General features: G+C 46.6%; 4 protein-coding genes across 4 annotated transcripts; 2 read left to right on the top strand and 2 right to left on the bottom strand.

Annotated features, from left to right (window-relative positions):
• Positions 1–1,139: 1,139 nt before the first annotated feature.
• BDR25DRAFT_322453 (uncharacterized protein) lies at positions 1,140–1,996 on the top strand (the record flags this gene model as incomplete). Its single annotated transcript, XM_033692034.1, has 4 exons — positions 1,140–1,473; positions 1,546–1,658; positions 1,734–1,821; positions 1,878–1,996. 4 exons carry the CDS (start codon positions 1,140–1,142, stop codon positions 1,994–1,996), a joined length of 654 nt encoding a protein of 217 aa, XP_033551927.1.
• A 429-nt stretch (positions 1,997–2,425) lies between these two features.
• On the bottom strand, positions 2,426–4,815 carry BDR25DRAFT_253900 (uncharacterized protein). Its single transcript, XM_033686268.1, has 2 exons — positions 4,218–4,815; positions 2,426–4,160 (listed from the first exon to the last, which is right to left on the bottom strand). The coding sequence occupies exons 1-2, from the start codon at positions 4,779–4,781 to the stop codon at positions 2,511–2,513; spliced, it is 2,214 nt and encodes a 737-aa protein (XP_033551928.1). The 5' UTR covers positions 4,782–4,815; the 3' UTR covers positions 2,426–2,510.
• Positions 4,816–7,687: 2,872 nt separating this feature from the next.
• BDR25DRAFT_322455 (uncharacterized protein) lies at positions 7,688–12,384 on the bottom strand (the record flags this gene model as incomplete). The annotated part of the gene is made up of 6 exons (XM_033692035.1): positions 7,688–8,940; positions 9,044–9,434; positions 9,543–10,419; positions 10,474–11,424; positions 11,488–11,655; positions 11,720–12,384. The coding sequence occupies 6 exons, from the start codon at positions 12,382–12,384 to the stop codon at positions 7,688–7,690; spliced, it is 4,305 nt and encodes a 1,434-aa protein (XP_033551929.1).
• A 3,265-nt stretch (positions 12,385–15,649) lies between these two features.
• Positions 15,650–17,090, top strand: BDR25DRAFT_381875 (uncharacterized protein; the record flags this gene model as incomplete). The annotated part of the gene is made up of 4 exons (XM_033697736.1): positions 15,650–16,165; positions 16,248–16,441; positions 16,501–16,546; positions 16,618–17,090. Exons 1-4 carry the CDS (start codon positions 15,859–15,861, stop codon positions 17,088–17,090), a joined length of 1,020 nt encoding a protein of 339 aa, XP_033551930.1. The 5' UTR covers positions 15,650–15,858.
• Between the last annotated feature and the right edge of the window lie 64 nt (positions 17,091–17,154).

The raw sequence follows: 17,154 nt of genomic DNA on the forward strand, positions 1-17,154 counted from the left end.
TTGTGGAGGATAAAATAGCCTGGCAGTAGCTGTTCAGAAGATCGGATGAAGTGACTCTGCTATCTAAGAGAGCTAAAGGCTCTCCTTATATACACCGAGCTTCGGAACATAATATCTCCAGATCCCGAGCTGCGTCCCAGGCTCTGAGCCCCCAGTCCCAGGCTCTGAGCCCCAGCCAAGGCTCTTAGTATACGCGACAATTATTAATAAAGCTATTACTAGCAAAAGTAAGTTTTCTAATATAATATAATAGCATAGGCAAGATAATAAGTCTAAATGCAGTAGAAATCTACTAAGAGGCATATAGAAGTGTGTAGGGACTTAATAATCTAGGAATTCTATTAACACCTATAGGCTTTATATAAAGAATATTAGAAAACTACTACGCTAGCTAAAAGAAAAGGTGCAACTAAATATTTAAAGGAATAGAGGTAACTATAGAGGACAGGGTTAAGTTATAGTTAGAGCTGATACAGAGACCCTTTAGATAGGTTCTAAGCGATCTAAGATGGAACAATTTGTAAGAATTGTTACAATAATTACTTACTTTTTATTATTTTTTAGCTTTTATAAGTTAGCTATAAAATTAGCTTATAAAAGTTATTTAGTATATTAGTTATTTATCATTTTTTAAAAAACTTTATATATATAGCTATAGCATGTTATTTTAGAAGTGTTACATTTTATGTAAAAGCTTAGAGTGTAAGCTGATCTAATATTCTTTTACTATGTCTAAGTAGTGTTGTTAGAAATGCATTAGTGTAAAAAAAGTAGTTTAGTAAGGTCTTAGTAAAAGCAAGAAACTTAGGTGTGTAAGTAACTTGCCTATAGAGTATGTTAAAGTAATATACTAATTTAAAAGCTTAAATAAGAGAAACGCTAGCTACAGAGGCTAGAAACTGCTAACCCCCAGGCTATACTCTGTTTAGAGTAGCGTCCTCGGTTCTCTCATCACCCCGGCTGAGCTAGCTGAGATAATCTTATCTCCTCACACGATGTACTTTTCCTAAAGCGGTAAGTGAATGCATGGGCATCTCCACATCACTAACACATACATAGGGACTTTTCAGAACGTGAAAGCAAAAGACAGGCCAGTTTCCTACGCTCAACAGTACAGAATCTTAAAGCCTTTCCCCATCATGTCGCTGCAAAGGGTCCGGATAGCGATGCTCAACGCAGATATTCCCGTCCCAAGTGTGCGTGCCAAACTAGTCTCATATGGCGATATATTCCACAACCTTCTAAGCACTGCTGTCGGTAGAATCGCACGTAATTTTGAGATTGAATCAACCAACTTCGATATTGTCCAGGGCGAATACCCTTCCCTGCCTGGAATCGACGTCATCCTTATCACCGGCTCAGCAGCCTCGGCTTACGACGACGTGGAATGGATACATCGACTCGAAAATTACATCTTAGATCTATTTCAAAACTCTCCGCAGATTAAGATATTTGGAGCTGCTTCAGCCATCAGTTGATTTGCCAGAGTTCTATTCCGGAGGTACGGTGTGCGGGTTGAGAAGGACCCGAGTGGATGGGAGTTAGGAGTCCGTGAGATAGTGGTTACGGATGAGTTCTGGGTGAGACTGAGAGGGAGAAGAAATAGGATTTCTGCTCGAGAACAGAAGCTTCGACTGCAGTTTGTGCATGCCGACCATGTTAGATTGCCATCACCCAATGCACTGCCGGATTCGTGAATCAGAATGGGCATTACACAGCATTGCGCCGTTTAGGGATTATATCAGCCCAGCCGGGTGCTCACATTTCAATGCTATTTTGAGTTTAAACGATTCGTGAATACGGAGACGTTGAGAATCTTCGGTGCGTCTTAGCAACCAGAGGTGTTGCAGAACATCTTTAGGGCCATCGATGGAGAGATAATGATGCTGAACATGCCGGCGAGATGGTTCTCCGCTTTCTATTGGGGAATAAGGATGGAGAAGGTCGTATATCATGTGGTGCAGGGGGATTGCTAACGCCGCCCTTGGAGGAATGAGAGCTGCACTAAGACACTCCACTAGCTAGCAGATACAATAGAACCCAAATGAAGTCACAAATCAGGACCTCTAAGACCAAACGGTATGTAATCTTTGGAGAAACGTAAACGACAGCTCTTACAGATGAGGTGAGAGCATTCAATACGACCTTCAGGACTCGTGGTACTGGAAGATAAGGGCAGTAGTAGTGGGATAAGCCGCAGGTTGATAATGTAGAGGCTTTCTGTATTTTCAAGGCCAAGGCCTTCATACCCTAGGCATTCTTTACGAGTGGCAGGCCGAGGGGTAACGCATTTTAGATGGTCACGTGCATCGTCCCTCCAAGGCCTCCTGACAGGTCTTGAAAGATGAGGATAAATTCTGCTGTGGATTGCTGCCCTTGTAGGGTCTTAAGTGCGTCTTATTTCATCTAAATCGCACGCCAATGGCGAATAAAAGGGGTGAGGGGTGAGCTAGGCGCATTATATTACAGAACAGTAATTGAGCAAGTCGATATCTAGGTAGCTCAGTATACTAGTCAAAGCCTGCATCTGGCAAGAAAAACCCAAAGTCCAAATCCAACCCATAGCATTCTTGCCCATCATCAGGACTTGCTGATGCGAGGCCCGCATCGTTGAGAGAAGGCAACGAGGCAGTGCTAGCCCGTGTCTGTAGCAGATCACGACAGAACCCAAGGCTATCTACTGCACTCTGTGCGATCTTAAGTTCGCAAGAAGTGCCTTCCTCTATAGCCTCGGCCTGGGCCATAAGCATACTCAGGAACATGTGGCCCTTGATATTGGTCTCGCCTTGCCGGATCCTCTCTGAGGATAACAGAATCATATCCTTCATGGCTTGCTTGAGGAGATCTTTGTATTGAGAGTTACTGTGCAGCGTCCCGTCGAGGCGCTGGGCCTCGACCCGGGCGATAAACTCGATGCTGAGAACGGCTAATGCGTACCTGATGCCCTCCCTGAACATTCCTCCGCCGATAGCCATAAGATGGGAGAAAGTCTCGTCTAGCTCGGGTGAAATGATGGCCATGGCAGTGTCCAGACTAACCTTGAGTGAGTAGTAGAATAATGGGTTCGTCCGCGCTTGGCAAGCGAATGGGCAGTGTAGAGGGATCATGAAACGACGCACTAGGTAGTGAAGTAGATTCCGGTGAAATGGTGTTACACCAGATTCCTCGTTCTCCTGCATGAAACTACTACATGATCGATATGCGTTGGTGATCTCTGAGTCAAGGGCAAGGACATCCAGATAAGAAAGTTCAGAGTGTAATCCATTCAAAAGCTGGAGGATCCGGAGACGGGCGGGTAAAGAGTCCAGTAGAATAAGCTGCATCGAGGTTGTGGTGTAGGTACCCTTGGGGTGAGGCTGTAACGCGGTAGTCGACTCGTCCATCTCATCGTCGTTGTTGTTGGAAGGCGGCTCGGTATCAAATTCGTCGAAGGAGATTCTGGGCGGCATCGCTGAGTCTAAAGACGACTGAACAACCATTTCGAGAATGGTGGCCCACAGCCTCCTGCGGAGTTCGGTTTGCAACACGGGCATTGCTGGGAGATATTTAGGGTCACGGTGCAAGCCTATTTGAATGGCTCTATGAATGAGTGATCCCATCGACATCCACACTAGGTCTCCACCGATTGAGAAGATCTGTCGCGCTAGGATGGTTAGACAGTAAATTTGTACCCCGGGGATGTCTAAGCGGTCTTTCTTTAATGGCCCAGAAAGCCATGTCTGAGCAGCATGTACCCATTGATGAACCATGTTGCGAAATGCGGCATCCGTGTCTCCATGCTCGTATAGGCTTGAACCTATCCCAATGACAAGAAGGATCCTGAGTCGTAAGTCAGTTGTGACGCTTTCCGGATGGTTCCAATATTTCTGGTATTCGGCCCAGAAAGTAGGTACATGGAGTATCCGGTGTGTCGACTCATAGGATCGGAAGTACAGGGCTACCATAGTATCGGCTACCTCGCGGGAGGGGAGCGCAAGGCCGACGTCAGGACACGAGAGACATCCCCTTGGCCGCCCTACCTTAATACTTCTTGCTATACTTTTGCATTCTTGGAGGAGATTACCCATCTGAGTAAGCAGAGCTCTAGTTTCAGCGCCTTGAAATGAGGCTCCCGTTCCATTGCCGCTGGCCTCAGAATAGCAATCATAGACGGTTGCGAACTTGCGAGGTGATCAGTGGAAGGCTACGCGGTGCAGATGAATACCCACTGTACGTACCTCTTGAGCCGTGCCCATCCAGTGGCTCCATCTCAAGATCCTCGTTTTGTTCAGGACTATTTGCGAGTTTTGGAGCCCGGACTGGCGCGCGAGTATGTCCCGGCCATTTTCGGACAGCACACGGATAGGACCAGATGCTGAAGACTCCTCGAGCTTCTGTATCCGCCGCAAAACATCCCGGAGATCTGGTTCTGTGTCCAGAGCACGGTCGCGTGATCGGATGTCGTTGCGGCCAAAGGTATTCGGACTGTCACTCTGTCCAGCTGCGTCTGTTGCCACAGCGACCCTAGGAAAATATAGGTGGTTACTATACTCTGTAATTGGGCGGGTTGGAGCCGAAGGCGAGGGCGCGCAGGGCGACGGGCTTAAATTTGAACCCCATGAACTGCCTTGTTGGGGTTGCTGCTGGATGACGGGCCCATCACTGTACACCTTGAAGGTACATTGAATCTTGGCGGAGACACAATGTGCACAAGGCTCGTTTCGGTCGCACTTGATCTTGCGCCGTCGACATTCCAGGCATGACAGGGCTGGTCTTCGACGTCGTCGGGGTTGTCGCTCCATGAAGGTAGTGAAGTCCCTCGGCCGTATCACTAGGTATGAAGGCCATTTTTCCAGCGACCGAGTGAAGGCCCTTACATCCGCGTGGGAAGTTCACTTTTCGGCTTTCGGATATAAGAGAAAATGCCGAAGGCCGCCCGCCCTTACTCCCGCTTACGGCCGTTGACCTCCATCGATCTCCGTAATGAGAAAGGACTCGGACATGTTTCTTCAGCACACTACGATTGTGCAAGTGAAATGACTAGAAGCCCGAAGCCTATTTTACAAACTATCATACAACCTTCCATTGTTTTAACAGCATCTAAAATATCTAGCTATACTAACAGATGTGCAGAGGAATTCTAGGACTGGTAGAAGGTCTCACCTGCTTACGCAACCGAGTGGCTCGTGCAACGGAAATCTCTGTGCCACTTATCACCTAAAAATAAAGCTTTAGAGCTCTATATAAATTATATCTTAGTTAATTTTTAAGTGTAGTAATTGTTATAAGCAGGGCTATAAATCCTTATATATCTTAAAGTCTTTTAAGTAAGCTAGCTAACACTGTTGCCTCTAAGGCTAAGATAGCCCTACAACACCTTTCTTATTATCTACTACCTTATAGTACTTAACTATCTCTTGTTGTGTAGTAGTTTTCTTAACAGTACGCTCCTTTTAGGTCTTCTTAGTAAACTAAGTATTGTTTTAGAGCTGTAGCTTAAGCTGTTAAGCTACCTTTTCTTCTTTATAAAGTAGAGCTTTTATAGCTACTTTAACATTCTTTATACACTTATTATTTTTATAAGTCTTCTTTTTTAATTACTTTATAGCCTTTTTACTATTTTTTTTCTGCTGTTGCTTAAGCTTCTTAGCTACTTTATAATTAAGCTTAGCTTATTTTTTGTTTTTTTTTATTATTAAAGCTTTCTAGCCTGTGCTACCTTAGCAGGGCTAAAGAATAGTTAATTATGTTTATCCTTAGCACATAGAAGCTCTGTAAGGTTCTTACTATACTTTCTCTTCTTCTTTTCTACTACTACTGTTGCTCTAAGATTAGCTACCTTATCTTTTAAAAAAATAGCTGTATCTAAAAAGTAGAAAATTATGTTGCTAAGTAATTAGCTATTAATAGTAGTAGTACTAATTTCTAAGCTAAAAAGTTAATAAATTTACTTTTTATTTTTTAGTAAAAGCTTTAAGCTAGTAGAGCTACTGCTCTAGAGCTAAGATAGTTATTTTAAAGGCCTTATTTTAAAGCTATTAAGCATAGCACTTTTATTAAGAGAGTAAATACTACACTGCTTAAATCCTAATAGAATGTTCTTTTCTGTAAAAGTTTTAACCTATGCAGTGTAAAACAGCTTATAAAAATTATGTTTAGTAAGAGCTAAAAAACCCTAAGTTTAGTGCATATGCTTACTAAGCTCTATTAAGTAGTTGCTTTAAAGTAGGCTAAATAGAGCCTAATCTAAAGGTTACGTTTAATAAGTAGTATGTAGAGGGAGTACATTAATAAGGATTCTATGCTTTATACAGTACTCTAGGAAGCCTAGAGTAACATGTAAGCTATAGCTATTAAGTATTAAAAGCTTCTAGTCCTTACTATAGTAAGCTTTAGCCTTAGTTTCTTAATTAAAGACTTTCTTTACTTACTTAATTACTACTTAGTTATTTGTCTAGCCTGTCTCTGTACTAGTAAAGTAGGATTAGTGCTTAGCAGGATTAAAATCTTAAAACTAGGAGTCTATTAGTGTAACAATTCTCATGAATCGTTCCATCTCAGGTTGCCTGGAACCTATCTAAAGGGTCTCTGTATCGGCTCCGACCCTGGCTCGACCCTGACTCGACTCTGCCCGGCCCCCTGCTGTTACCCCTATTCCCTTATGTATTTAGTCGCACCTCGCCCCTGTAGCTAGCTTGGTAGTTTTCTGATATCCTACGTACAAGGCCTATAGGTGTTATTAGTATTCCCAGGTCTCTAAGTCCCCACGCACTCCCATATGCCTCTGAGTGGATTCATACCGCATTCGGACCCATTGTCTTGCCTGCGCCGTTACAATTAGGGCCTTATTTCTAGCAGAATAGATAAGAGCTAGAGGTACCTAGCTGCTATTAGCGCAGATAGTAGCTAGTACTGTAATCTACTTACAATTGCTATTAGTGCTAGCACTCTTTAAGTAGCTATTCTTTTATAGTTCCTTTATAAAGATTTGCTTTATTATTATAAAGATACTTAGTAAAAAGCTTTTCTTATCTATGTTGTATATATTATATAGCTGTACACTATACTTCTTAATTTTCTTTTCTAATTAGTTATAGAAAGGCTCTATCTAAGCAAGGCTATTAGCGTGTTTACGCTTAATATTAAATAGCCTAAAATAAGCTAATGTTAATTAATTAAAGTTATGCTTAAAAAACTTCTAAATATAGTTCTTGCCTAGCAGCGTATTAAAAAGCTTTTTAATAAAGTTTTAAACTATAGCTTTAGTAGGTAGTAGCCCTTAAAGTGTTAGGCAATTTATATGCTTAATAAAGGTCTTAGTGTTTTAAGCTCTAAATAAACATTACTTTTTATAGCCCTTATGTTTTAAGCTAGTAATTCCTTTCTAATAGTGCTACATAGTTAAATAATGTTTTTTTAGCTTAATTTATAACTTATTTTATTTAGTAAAAAGTAGTAAAGTAATTAAATTAATTATCTCCTTAAGATCTATTATAGTTGTTAAGTTATTAATTTTTAAAGTTAGTTTGTGGAAAACAATTTAGTGTTGCATAAGCGAGTCAGTTGCGTAAGCAGGTGAGCTCTTCTACCTGTCTACAAGCTAATAGTGGAGATTCCGAGGACGAAAAAAATACAAGCATACGACAAGCACGTCGCGTCTATCACTAGCCCATCCCCAGTCTACGGTCATCTAATACCTTGCGGCCTCTCACACCTTTTTCTTCCCTTTCGGCATCCTTGCCAGCCAGTAAAGAGCCAACGCCGCGACAATGTTGAACGTGATGAACACCCACATGATGCCAAAATTGCGCCACCTGTTCCCGTAGTTAGAACTGATGCCCGACAAGAATACGTTTGTGTCCTTGATCTTGCAGTAATTGCAGTCGCTCGTTGCTTTGGGGTCCATCAGGTAGCCCCCCGCCCTCGAGATGTAGTCCGCCATATAGTCGCCGCATGTCTGGCCGTCCGGTGGGTTGAGGTTCGTCCATTCGTTGCTCGCACACGTCACCTCAACGTCGGCCAGGCCTGTGGACAGAACGGCCGAGATCCAGTACGATAATGGCGAGACCCGGTACAGGAAAATCCAGAAACGAGGCATTGCATCTGGCGTGGCCAACACACCACAGAAAAAGAAAATCAGAATAAAGAGAAAATTAGCGACGTTCCCGCCTTCGTCGGCTGTATCAACAAAGGAAATGCACATATGTGCGAAGGTGCAGGTAAAAAGGAGAAGCTGCCAAAATAGAAGCCACATCAATCCGGCTCGTTCTACGCCATGCCCAGTGGCATCGGCATTCTTATAAAAGCCAACAGGGTAGTAAACAAGCGCCCACATGAAGACTGAAGCAACCGTATTCCAGGGAATCTCGGCAACAATCTGGCTGAGCATAAAAATCTTCCAGGAGTACGTTTTGGCAGGCCGTTCGCGGACCTCGTACAGGGCGCGCTGCGTAACGAACTGCGGCATCTGTTGATCTACCAGCTGCCCGAAGATGCTGCACAGTTCAAAGATGGCAAACATTTGATTTTGAAGCCCTTGGATAGTTAGAGGAGCGTTCAGAAACACCAGGCCAACGAACAAACTGCTGGAAATGCAGAGGATAAGTTTGGAGTAGATATAAGAGGGTGCCCGCCAGTACTGTTGGAAAACACGTTGTGTAACAACAATAAATTGCCTCCAGAGCGGTGCAGCAAACTCACGGTATGAAGCGGGGTCACTATTCTCGTCCGTGGACTGCCGACCTGTACGTAGGGCTCTGAGACGTGCTAATTCGTCCTGGACGGTCTGGTACTCCGGGCTGGAACGCCAAGTTTGGTACCAGTCAACTTCGGAGAAACTGCCAGGGGCAGCACCAATTGCCTCGAGCATCCACTCAGCCGGGTTGGCGCCGGGTGGGCAAGGTGGTGCGCCGTTGCGCTCGAAGTAATCCGTGAGAATCTTGGAGTTGTCGCCAATCTCCCCTAATAGTCCCTGGTCAGTATTGCTCAGACCTCATGTACCGTCTTGAGGAGGGAAGATAATCACAAGGGGAGATGGAGCAATGGATTTCAGCCAGCTACTAACCGAAGTAGACTGTACGACCTCCCTCGGCGAGTAAGAGTAGACGTTCGAACCGTTGAAACAACATTGCGGAGGGTTGATGGATGGTGCAGAGGATAGACTGGCCTGCCTTAGAGAGCTTTTCTAGCAAGTCTAAGATAGCCCAGCTAGTCTGAGAGTCAAGACCCGACGTGGGCTCATCAACAAAGAGCAGGACTGGTGGCTTAGCAGCCAATTCGACACCAATTGTCAAGCGCTTGCGTTGCTCAACGTTGAGACCCTCACCTAGCACACCAACAACGGCATCGGCATACTCTTGCATATCCAGTAGCTTGATGACTTCGTCCACGTAGGCCAGCTTTTCCTCTTTCGGGATACTAGCGGGCTGGCGCAGGAGAGCTGAGAATTTCAGAGCCTGTGATGCGAAGTCAGCCCATGTGCCCCAAGGGAGCTAAAATGGCAGAGAGAAGTGTTCATCTCGTTGAAATCAAGAATGGGTCAAGGGTACTAAATACAACCTCACCTCTCGGACAGTACTAGTCAAAAGATGTAGATCTTGCTGCTGGGCATAGCCAGTCTTGCGTTGGAAGCTCTCATCACGCATCTTCCCATCTACCAGCATCTCGCCAGTAATGATACCCACACCCACACGACGATCAGCCAAACAATCAAGGAGGGTTGTCTTTCCAGCCCCCGAAACACCCATCAGGGCCGTGAGTGTACCAGGTTTAACCCAGCCATCGACGTGATCTAGGATGCGTCGAGGTTGGCCCTTAATCTTGATGTCGTAGCACACATTGTTCCAGTGGAAGACGCTTGTGGAGCCTCGGAAGGCTCCCTCTTTGCTGGATATGTACCCTTCGGGTTTCCCTATGGCTGGTACAGGGCTCGAGAGCGACTTCTCGATATCATCACCACCCTTGGCGGAAGATGGTGGAATGAAGCCTCGACGGAAGACAAGAACTTCACCCTTAGATTTCTTCGCTGTGATGTATTCACTGGCGATGAAGTATACTAGGTGATTAAAGACAGCCATCGCGACAATGATGCCGATATTGCGCCATTTATGGCTATGGTAGTAGCTGTATGCTGAGTTGATATAGTCGTCCCCGTTCACATAGGGCTGACCGGGGACAGCGCCAACAGCGTCGCAGGCTACATTGCCCGCACTAGCGTTTGCGTAATCAGGAATATAGGTGGAGCACGAAATGTTACGTCCGTGAAACTCGTTGACCATGAGCGATTCATAGCCATAGGCTACGGGGTTCACATAATTGATCCACCGACACCAGCTCGGCATGTAGTCAACTGGGACGACGAATCCGGTAAAGATAAGTAGGGCAAGCAGCATAATCGACGCGGGAACCATAGCCTGCTGCTCGGTCCGTGACAGCGAGGCGCTGAAAATATGTCAGGGCTTCTCTGTGCGTTTTTTCATTGTCTGGACAACTTACACAGATCTAAAGATTCCTGACATCGCCATAACAATAAGAAACACCACCATCAGGTAATAAAAGAAGGGACCGGACCCTCGATTAAGGTTGGTCATGAAGTAAAACACCAAGTTGAAGGAGACTGCGTTGAGGATTTTCATTGGCAAATCAACCAAGACGGAGGCATATGATTCGGCGGAGGGATGGTAGAACGCATAACGGGACTGCTTTTCCACGATTGGCCGTTGAGCGTACAGCGTCAGAATCTCGAGCATAGAGGAGAAGGCATTGAACAATATGGCCATAAAGAGGACAACAGCGCGGCCATAAAATGTGCCCGTATTGTTGCCCATGTTGTAGAACAAGGACGACATAATAAGACCCATGATCGTAGTTCCTATCATCATCCCGATGGTTTGCCAGGGATCTGCCCTTAGTCGCCTAAAGCCGCGCCAAACACACAGCCGGACCTGTTGAGCGTACGTCAGGGTGTATGGCGACTTAAGTCGCTGTCCGTTGGCCTGGTGTGACTTCTTGAGTTGTCGAAACGTCTCAGCGTCAGGGCCACCTATCATATGTTGCGTCTTGTATTCATCAATTTCGACTTGCAGGGCCTTATATTCATGGCTGTTCCCCCAGGCGTCTGCAAACTCGTCAGGAGTGCGCGGCGGGTTGCAACCGGGGCGAGTGATGCGCTCTGCCGGAAAAGTCATGGATGTGAGGAAGTCAGGCGTTGTTTGACGTGCCGGACACTCAAACCCAAGATTTATGAAGTACTCCTTGGCCTTGGATGCAGGCCCAAAGTAGATCTGGCGTCCCTCATAGAGAAGCAGCGCCTTATCAAACAGATTGTACGCGCTCTGGGGTGCCTGGTACATGGATACAGCGCATGTCTGGCCAAACAACTCAGACTGGAGCCTCAAGGTCTTACAGAACTCAACCGCATTGGCAGAGTCTAGACCACGCGTTGAGCTTCAGTTGGTGGTAAGTGTATATTCCCGTCTACGAAGAGAAGCACTCAGGGGTGTCACTCACTTGTCCCAGCACTGAAATGGGGCGTGTGCCAGAGTCGCTTCGGCAATGGTGACACGCTTGCGTTCTCCTCCCGAAACTCCTCGTGTATACTCGTCTCCCACTTTGGTATGGATCGTATGGCTAATGCCATACATGGCCATGACGACATCTCGAAGGTGCTCACAGTAGCTATAAGAGTGCTATCAATACCTGGTTACAAGATAAAGGGGACCAAAAGACTGAAAGAACATACTCATTCCGATTAATGCCCTGCGGCAGCTCCTTTTGGCAGCGTGCACGTGATGCAAAAGTCAATGTCTCCCCAACTGTCAAATGAGGAAAGTGAACGTCGACCTCAGCAGTGTAGATGGCATCACCTCGATGCGCAGTGTGCATTTCATTGGCGGATATGCCTTGGTAGTTGAAGTACGAAGCCTTATTGACGTGGATGCCGTTCGTCTCTCCGGAGATGGTCTTCAGGAAGGTCGAGCAACCAGAACCAGGTGGACCCAAGACAACACACATCTCACCGGGGCGGATGAGTCCATCAAACTGGCGCAGAATATCGATTCGGGTGTGGCCTGCAGTGCTGGAGAAGAGGCGGCGGGCCATACCTGGCAGAGCTAGCCAAACGTTGCCGACATCTTTTTGGAAGTCGGTCGGCGTGCCATACCCGAACACGTTCAGATTTTGGAAACACAGTCCAACACGGCGGAAGCTCTGGCCGCGTTCCTCAGTGGTTTTGACGATATGCGTGGCCCACGCGCGCGCGTTGAATTTCTCTCCGTGCGGATTCAGGGGAGAATTTAGGTCATTGCTTCCAAAAATGGGTTTGCCTTCAGGGCCCTCCAAACTCACGGCTGAGTTACGCGTGTATTCACGTGCAAGCTCCTGCACCATGGAATGCTGTGACTCCATCGATTTAGGTCTAGCCGGTTGAGTCCCGTCGGTATATGTCTCCAACGTAGCCCGTCCCGGGGGTAATGGGTTTCCAAAATTCCCTAACGGCGTCGACATGGTGCCCTATCGAGCTGGGAGGATTGATCTGGCTCTTCTGGAGGATTTATGCCACCGCAATGTGAAATCGAGACAGGTTGTGGTGGCTGGTGAGAAGACGCGCCCGGAGAATGAAACAGGAGCAACTGACGGTGGGAATAGTGTTATGAAAGAAGAGTGCAAGAAAAATGAAACAAATATTCTGGAAAAGTTTTGACTTATACCGGGGCAGGCTACAGCATCATTGAGCCCGATATCGCCGCCCATGTCCGTTTACGCCCGCACATCCCCGAACAAAGAAAAGGGGCTCGCGGGTAGCAGACGTCCTCCTGCCCAACATGTGTGGCTTTATTGGCGGCATAGTAGAAACATTCTTGGACTCTTGGGCTTGAATCATGAGATATGATTGTTGCAGTTGAGCCAAAAGCGCTTCAACGCGAGGGCCATGGAACTTCATCCGTACTGCCCGTGAACTCAAAGTTCTCATCACAGAGATTGGGTGGATCACGGAACCATCACTGCCATGAGAACAGGAGACCTAGGAGACAATACCATCAATAGACCTCTATGCTCTGGTTGTTTCCTCCCTGAAGATGGATGATCTTAATAGGCCACTTCAATTAGTTCAAAGCAGCTGCTACCTCTCGCTCAAGCAACTTGACGAGATCCCTACAATTAGTTGATTTTAGACAACAAACAGCAATGCTGATTGAACTTATATCGATGCTAAGGGAGATCATGAAGATTTGAAGCAGAAGCATTGGTATTAGACGTATTTTGTGACGAATAGACTTGGGTTATGATAAGTGTTATTTGAAGAGATATCTGGGCTATCTCGCTCTTTGCAAATTGCAAGCGCCATCATTTATGGTGGTGGTTGGACCGGAAGCGTTGAAAGAGTGCTGATGGAAATAACAGTGCACATTATTGAGGAATTACAAACTCGCGCTTTGTGACCAAGAGAAGTTCATCACAGTTCTATGTATCAAGACATGCCCAGGTGAAAGGGATAGTCAATACTACCGCGGAACGGACTGTCCCTCACAAGACATGAATCTCCCCAACGTGGTGCCCTGAGTCGCGCAATCAATCTAAAATTCCGTACTCACCATTGCCCGCATTGAAATGGGTATAGGAGGGAAAGAAAGAGGAGAGAACCTACTACACCCACTGCATTCACTGCCAACATCCCTATATCTGTCTATCCCTAACCGGGGCTCAACGCCACACTAATCAACCTCTTCTTCTCAAAGTGGATCTTGCGTGTCAAGTGGCTCAGCGAAGCCGTACGTGAAATATGGGCCGGGAGCCATCCTATCCGGCCTAAGCTGCCTAGGTTTGAAGAGAGTGTAAAATTTAATTTTGTTAAACTACGAGACAAGCACAGCAGCAATTCTGTGGCTTGGAGGTAGTGCGCATGCCGACGACATTGGCGTTGATGGTACGCACGGCAGCCGGGGAGGCGGACAGGATCGGACCGATTTTGGCGCCGGTGTCCGCGTTCGCGATGACAGTGTTAATGTGTGTTATGCCGTGAGTGGGTTGGCGTAATCCAATCCCGGGTTTAGCCCCGATTTGATAGTGATGAGTTTGCTGCCGGAGGTTGTGGGGATCGGAGTGAGATATTTGGAGTTGAGGGCGCTGTAATCGCGGATAGCGGTGATAACGGTATTGTTTAGACAGACCAGGAGGGCTTCAAGGATGCTACGGCCGATGCCTAGAGTGCGTATTTGCCTGTTATTTCATTGTGGGCCGGTAGAACGCGGAGTGCGCTAATATGAGAAAAGACATATCTCAAGTTGGACCAGGGATTGGCGCTGCTCTATAGTCCAACATTGCTGTGTTAGTTAAAAGGGAGTCGGTGGTTGCCAGGGGAAATCTTTGACTTCATGAGCTTGGTGAGCTTGATAGGTATTTTACATGAGTAAATTTTGAAGCCGGGAAATGGCGAAGAGGTTTGGCGGATTGAGAAGTCTTAGAACACAAATACGGCGTAGTGTTTTGTTCCGGGGCAACTATTGGATTGCAACGTTCCCTATGGCATAGAGGCGCGAATCTGTTGGTAGGAGTACGATTTGAAATACGCCGTCGTGCCTGAAAATACACGACGGTGTAAGAAGTCTTCGCCAACATTACTTCAAAGCTTTGAATTCTCCTTTCCGAAGAACACGCTTGATGAGATTGGCGGATATGATAATGTGACTAGCGTCGGGTCACTTGATTGGATTTATGTGTGCCTCTCTGAGTCATGCCCATCCCTATCTGGGAGACAGAAGTAATTTCACATGCCTAGAATATACTTCTAGACCATGTATCGAGAATAAACTTCTTCTAAATCTCCAACGGAACGGACCTCACATTTGAGAGGCCCACTTTCTCTTCCTAACGAAGCCACTTCTCAATGGCATCGTAGTAAGAGGCGGTCGCGTCATGGGAGTTCAACTGCCCAACTGCTTATTCGAGGGATATTCTTTTTTTTAATGATAATTCGCATAGCAGTGCTATGGTACGTGGGCTGCGACATGTTAGGGCGTCTTTTTTTGTCAGCTGTGGTCGTTGGGGAAGACATCAACCCAAATTTCGAGGTTCGCATCGGTATTATTAGGCTTTGTGAGATGTCCAGAACAACATCCTCCTCATTTTATGATCTTGGGAGTCAATTAGACTAATATACGCTATCTTGGTCGATGCACAGAAATGCCACATTCCCTGGCGTTCCCCGTAGTTTTAATCATCGATCTTTCGATACCATCGTGCCACATGGCAATGCGTGAATATGTGGAGTCAGTCGGAGAGAATGTGGTTTTCGGTATGCATTGCTTGCACGACAGACTCGGAAGCACATACTGTAGCAACCAAGCAGCGGGATAGCAATTTTTGATTGGAGTTGTCCCTAGGGACTCTATTTCACTTGTTATTGCTTCACCCTCTGCATAACTGGATTCTCGCTCTTCTGCTACATCCTATGCACCTTCGAGGATATATCATTCCACTATTTTGAACTTGTGGGCAAACGATATCTTCATTGTGCCTAAAGACTCGTACAAACTGGACAAATGTCAAGCCTGTGCACAGCATTGCGCCGTACGATCGCACTCACCCAATACCGCGGATCGAAAAATATACGGATCTACATTATACGAAAAAGAACTCGATCACAACTTCAAGGTCAATGTTCTTGAGGCGCTGGAGAGTTAGTAAATCCCACTAAAGCTCTCTCGCAACATACGCAGTGCATCGTTACGCGCTCGAAAATTTCTCGTGGTCCACATTGATGCACGCCCTCTAATCCTATATAAACCGCTACAGGCCGTCGAAAATATCGTCATTAATAAGACCGGCTAACCTCAAATCTCAATCTCACATGCAACCATTCCCGCATTCCATCTCGGGATCATGAAGTTCTTCAGATTAAGCCTGAGCGTCGCCGCTCCAGTATGCAGCATCGTCGGAAATCCCGTGGCCATCACAACCGCGCTTTCCGCGTACTACGGAGTCGTCACACCTAACTTCAGCATATCTCAACCCCTGTTTGTGCGCGTATGCGGTGGTGACCCTCCCAACCCCTCAGACGATGCCTGGAACAAAGCGGTGTACAAGGGTAAAACGCTAATGAAGCAGATGCTAGCGAACGACCACGACGCCGGCCAAATGTTCAGGCCACCCCGAGAATCGGCGGAGTCAGAGTTCCTGACTTATCCACGTTAGTACCACCGCCAGTTCCGTCTTTCCACTCCAAATTTGGAGAAATGATTGGAATGAGAATGAGACCAACAAAAGTACAGAGGACCTCGACAAATGGGGGTACAGTCAACTCGACTACGATCCCTACTACGATTTCGACAACTCCCTCCCCCTCAAGCCGGCTTTAAACGACCTTGGCGTCAGCGACAAGAAGTTCGGAGAGAATGGTGGAAACAACTGGGCCTGGGTGTGGGAGCATGATGTTGAGAAGATAATAGATGGAACGACGTATCCTGTAAGGATTGGGGTGGGGGGTGTTACTCCAATAACAGACTTGTGCTGACTGAAATATAGGTCACTGAAGCTCGATATACGACTGTGCTGAATCCGGTTGACGGTGGTGAGTCAAGCCATCCCTTTCAACCCACCTCACTCCAGTGTAGAAACAGTGCTGTGCTGATGAGTCGATAGTAATATTTGCCTGGGGGAAATACAGCCCTGGGTACATGGGGTCCAAGAAAACGCCGCCCGTCACCGTCCTCCCAAGACTGAAGTCTTGGTCCGATATTGCTTTCCTGCAATGGTGGGGACTCACCTGCACGACGAATCCTAGAAACCTTCATTACGTCTTTTCTACACCAGTGGAGAACACCACAACGCAGGCCATCATCTCACGCGCTATTTCGACAACGGGGAACAAGCTGACGACATGGCCGGGCGTGACGTTTGGCATGGACACAGATCAAGGGAAAGCCATTCTGGCGGCGCCGAATGGTGTCGGTGTGGCATTTTTGCTTTCATCTCATAAACGACAGATGGGAGCCAAGGTGGTCGAAAAGGTTACCGTGTTCCAGGATGCGGGGAAAGCGGTGCCCCGACCTCCGAGCCTTCTGTTCTATATCAAGGACGCGTTGCCGTCGAAGGAGGGGAATCCGGCGGAGTAGGGAAGGGAAGAACGGCCAGGGGCGGTTCTGGATGTGCATGTTGGGTCCTCGCGAGATGGTATTC

The sequence above is a fragment of the Lindgomyces ingoldianus genome (genome assembly GCF_010093535.1).
Source record: "Lindgomyces ingoldianus strain ATCC 200398 unplaced genomic scaffold BDR25scaffold_5, whole genome shotgun sequence".
NCBI lineage: Eukaryota > Fungi > Ascomycota > Dothideomycetes > Pleosporales > Lindgomycetaceae > Lindgomyces > Lindgomyces ingoldianus.

Coding starts and splice junctions, on each gene's coding strand:
- BDR25DRAFT_253900 (XM_033686268.1), bottom strand. CDS start 4,781: ATGGAGCGACAACCCCGACGACGTCGAAGACCAGCCCTGTCATGCCTG. Junction 4,161..4,217: donor GGATGGGCACGGCTCAAGAG/GTACGTACAGTG, acceptor TCACCTCGCAAG/TTCGCAACCGTCTATGATTG.